At 40.8% G+C, this 4,054-nt stretch overlaps 1 protein-coding gene across 1 annotated transcript in view; it reads right to left on the bottom strand.

Moving 5' to 3' along the window:
- Nucleotides 1-1,275: 1,275 nt before the first annotated feature.
- Nucleotides 1,276-4,054, bottom strand: part of arfgef3 (ARFGEF family member 3) — a 58,336-nt gene continuing 55,557 nt past the window's right edge. The window contains 3 exon segments of the mRNA XM_034141045.1: nucleotides 1,276-3,278; nucleotides 3,724-3,889; nucleotides 3,891-4,054. The exon segment at nucleotides 3,891-4,054 is cut by the window's right edge and continues 97 nt beyond it. Coding sequence (XP_033996936.1) covers nucleotides 3,087-3,278; nucleotides 3,724-3,889; nucleotides 3,891-4,054 — 522 coding nt within the window. The 3' untranslated portion in view covers nucleotides 1,276-3,086.

The following is a 4,054-nucleotide window of genomic DNA, read 5'->3' as shown; positions in this document are numbered from 1 at the left end:
CAGAAGATGAGCTTTAACATTGATGATTCAGAAAGCAAAAAGAGCTTTGACTTTGTGATACAAATCTTTACTGGTGATGCAACAATGGACGGATTTCTCCTCAGAATTGAATGACATGAACGAGTGCTTTAAATCTGCTTATAATGCAGATGAAGTGTGTGCGTGTGATGTCCAGCACGCCACAACCTCTGCATCTTATTCTAATCTCTGCAATATGTATGTCAACTGTATGTTAGTAGTAGAAGTGCCTCCTTTAACATGTCGGAATGACGGAGGGAACTGTTGCTGCAGGATGGCGACGCATTACTCTGCCGTTTGTATTTATAGATGCTGTCAGGGACTTAACACGGAATAAATCCTCCTCTCTGCTGCTGATCACACTGACAACATCTGTCCACTGCTGCTCGCCATCAACAGCAATAAATAGGACACTTGGGGACGGGTCAGGGACGCATGATGTACTATTCAATGTAGAAATGATGACTATCAGGGAGGAAATGTGCGAGATGCATTTCCAAAGTTTGACAACCCTTCACCATATAGGACATATTCTACTCATTTTCAGGTGTATATTACATTACATGTTACTTGTTAGATACTTTTATCCAAAGCGACTTACATACTCAATACTGTGGACAATCCCCACAGGAGCAATTTGGGGTGAAGTGTCTCAGGGACACAACGACATGCTGACTGCAGTGGGGTTTGAACCTGTGACCCCCTGATCCCAACACCAACGCACTAGTCCACTGCGCCACACGCCTCACTACGTATATCAGTATGTAGTGTCTCTACTTTAAAGAGTCCTCTCCTGCTGATGTTCAGGTGTATATCAGTATGTAGTGTCTCTACTTTAAAGAGTCCTCTCCTGCTGATGTTCAGGTGTATATCAGTATGTAGTGTCTCTACTTTAAAGAGTCCTCTCCTGCTGATGTTCAGGTGTATATCAGTATGTAGTGTCTCTACTTTAAAGAGTCCTCTCCTGCTGGTTGAAAGGAGAGCAAAACAAAAGAGACAAAGCGTTTAGATGATGACAAACTGAGTGAAAAAGGAGAGTAAACCTTGTGAGGAGCTTGTTTCCCCTCCTCCCTCCTGAAGTTAGCATCAGTTCAACCCTCTCTACTTCCATTCAGTCATAATCTCTTGTAAAAAGCACAGTGGCATAAATCAGTTTGTACAGATTCTACCGCTACAGGGCGTAACCTAATCTCTGTTTGGTAACCATTCTGAGATGTACAGGGATTAATAACACTTGCATTGTCCAAACACACGTCATAACTGTCTTACTGTGATTTTAGTGGCGTTTTAATTATAAATATACAAGCGTACAACCTAGCAGATTACATACAGTATGAGATCTTCAGTGAGGCAGATGGTCATTGGAATCTGAAGGGTGTATCCTCTGTGGAGCAAGGATCTGTTTTCAGGGAAATGTGCTCGCCTTAAATGTGGAAATATTATGAATACAATTGGAACGTTTTGACTTGATATTGGAAAGGCAATTGACCCAAAATAAACACTTTAAAATGTGTGTAAAAGCTGCTTCTTTGCCTCGGATTACAGACAGGTTTGTATTTAGATGTAACGTCATGTGATCGCTCTTTTTGGCATTTTAACAATAGTTGGTAGTTGGTCACACTTCCATCGTACCTTGTTCATGTCAATCAGTAAGCACATGCACACACACTGCATCAAGTGGAAGTAAAGAAAATCACACTTTAAATATCTTAAATAATAAATAATTTAAACTGGATACATATAATTTATATACACACATGTAAATCATAAGCTTTCAAAATACACAAACTGTATGTGGGATTTGGTTTGATTCAGAGAGTTTGAGATCAAACAATAAACATTCTGTCAAAGAGATCAGCGCACAGTTTTTAAAGCTGGATATAGAAAATGCATTGCAGCGACACACGTTAATATACAATCAGATCAGATGCAAAGACATGTTTCTCCAGCGTATTTAATGTGGCCTGACTGACTGATTGGTTGTGCAGCATTAAATAAACAAATAAATACAATTACAGTATTTTTTAATTTGCTTTCACTCTGTGACCTTCATCTGATCTGGCACTATGTAAGACATTTCTCAGAGATCAGCTGATCAGCAGGGTCACTCAGTTGACTGTTGCAGTCAAAAGAAAAATAATGGAGGTAAGAATGAAAATAATTCATTGTTTTTGTCCACATTTACGTCTGCATCCACACCAGGACTTGTGGTTGAGAAAGAGGGCCACGTGTGACATTTTTTAGATTTCATTTTAGAGTGAAATGGTCAGAATTCTGAGAAAAGTAATAATTCCACTTTTTTTCAGAATTACGACTTTTCTAAAAATGTTCTAAAAAGTCTGACTTTTTATCAAAATTCTAACTGTTTCAGATTTCTGAATTTTTCTTAAAGATTCCGACTATTTCTCAAAATTCCGTTTTTTTTGGGGGGGAAATACTTTTTTTCAATATTCCGACTTGTTTCTCAGAATCTTAACTTTTTCTGAAAATTCCAACTTTTTTTCTCAGAATTCAGATTTTAATCTCAGAACTAAAACAAACAAACCCTATTGGTCAGATCTCTAAATATCTTGTAGTGCTAATCCTCTTCCGTAACAATAGCTTCATGTCATTCATGTATTATTTATCCCCTTGGACAACATGACAATGCTGTCATTAGATTATGAGCAACTCTGCAAATCAGTTTCCCTCAAAACTGATGAACAGCAAATCATATTTAAAGCTTTTGACACAGTACAGGAACAAAATAACAAGAGGCACATTCCCTTTAAAACAACAACAACAACAAAAACAACTTGTCCATCATAAACAAAGCAACTGAATCCTCTGTTCTTCATCTGCCAATCAAAACCTCCCATTTAAAGTCACATGATGTTCTTCCAAAGTGCCACAAATCCATACGAAAACATCAGAGACAGTTGTTTTCTGATGCCTCACCTTTCCATTACGTCAGCCAATCATCAATCAGCGGCGCCATCACATGACAGCATTGATCCTCATTCTACTCTTAATCTGAACGTCCTTCACAGACTTCGCTCTTCAACCGTCTGCATGTCTTCGCCCAGTCGTCACACGATGATGTCGTAGAGTCTCCCGACGCGGCCCATCCACTCTCGGAGCGCCTGGCGGACTCGAGCGTCGGTCACGTGACAGGTCAGCTGACTGACGCAGGGGTAGAGCGCCGGCAGCAGAGCCAGGAAGGAAGAGTCCGGGAGCAGCAGCACCTGATTCAGGAGCGTCAGCACCATGTTGGTCCACGCCTGCAGGAGGGAGACAGCGTCAACTACGTTCAACACACAGATTATAACACAGATTCACCTGTTTGCTGGTCTGTGAAGTAGAGGAAAGTCATTTTTAAAAGGTTGAGTGAGAATTTTGACGTTTTCTCAGAATTCCGAACTTTTTTTTCAGAATTCCGACTTTTTTTTATCTCCGACTGTTTTTTCAAAATTCAATTTCTTTCTCAGAATTCCAATTTTACCCACAACAAAATTGTGTTCGGTCAGTTTATATTATAATGCTATGTCATACGTTTGTATTCAAAAATCCAACTTTTTTTGTCAGAATTCTGAACAATATATATATTTTTAATATTTAATTTCTTTATTAATTATTTATTTCTGTGGTGAAATAATAAAACAAGAATAATTCTTTATTTTATTTTATGTCTTTATGATGTATGTATCCCTCTTCTCCTCTGCTGACCTGTATCTGGGCCTCCGAGTCCCTCAGGGTGATGCTGTGGGAGCTGATGGTGGACCCTGATCTGGGTCTCTTCTCCTGCCTCAGTACCTCCGGCCCGGCGCTGACAGAGTGCCTCAGTGGGGGCCCCCCCCCCTGCTGGTCCACCAGATGTTGGGGTCTCATCAGGGGGGGTCTCTGTGGCTCCGCCCCCCCCCCCTCCACCGCGGCCCTGCTCCTTCATGAACAAATTGACGTTGCTCTGCTGCTGCTGTTTCCGGCGCTTGTACTCCATCATGAGCTTGCTGATGGTCTTGTCCGTGGCGATGGTGTACAGTTTGTTCCCGGCGCTCTC

Source organism: Trematomus bernacchii, unplaced genomic scaffold, assembly GCF_902827165.1.
Source record: "Trematomus bernacchii unplaced genomic scaffold, fTreBer1.1, whole genome shotgun sequence".
NCBI lineage: Eukaryota > Metazoa > Chordata > Actinopteri > Perciformes > Nototheniidae > Trematomus > Trematomus bernacchii.
Note: the sequence above shows the minus strand (reverse complement) of the source record. Positions and strands in the feature narration are given on the sequence as shown.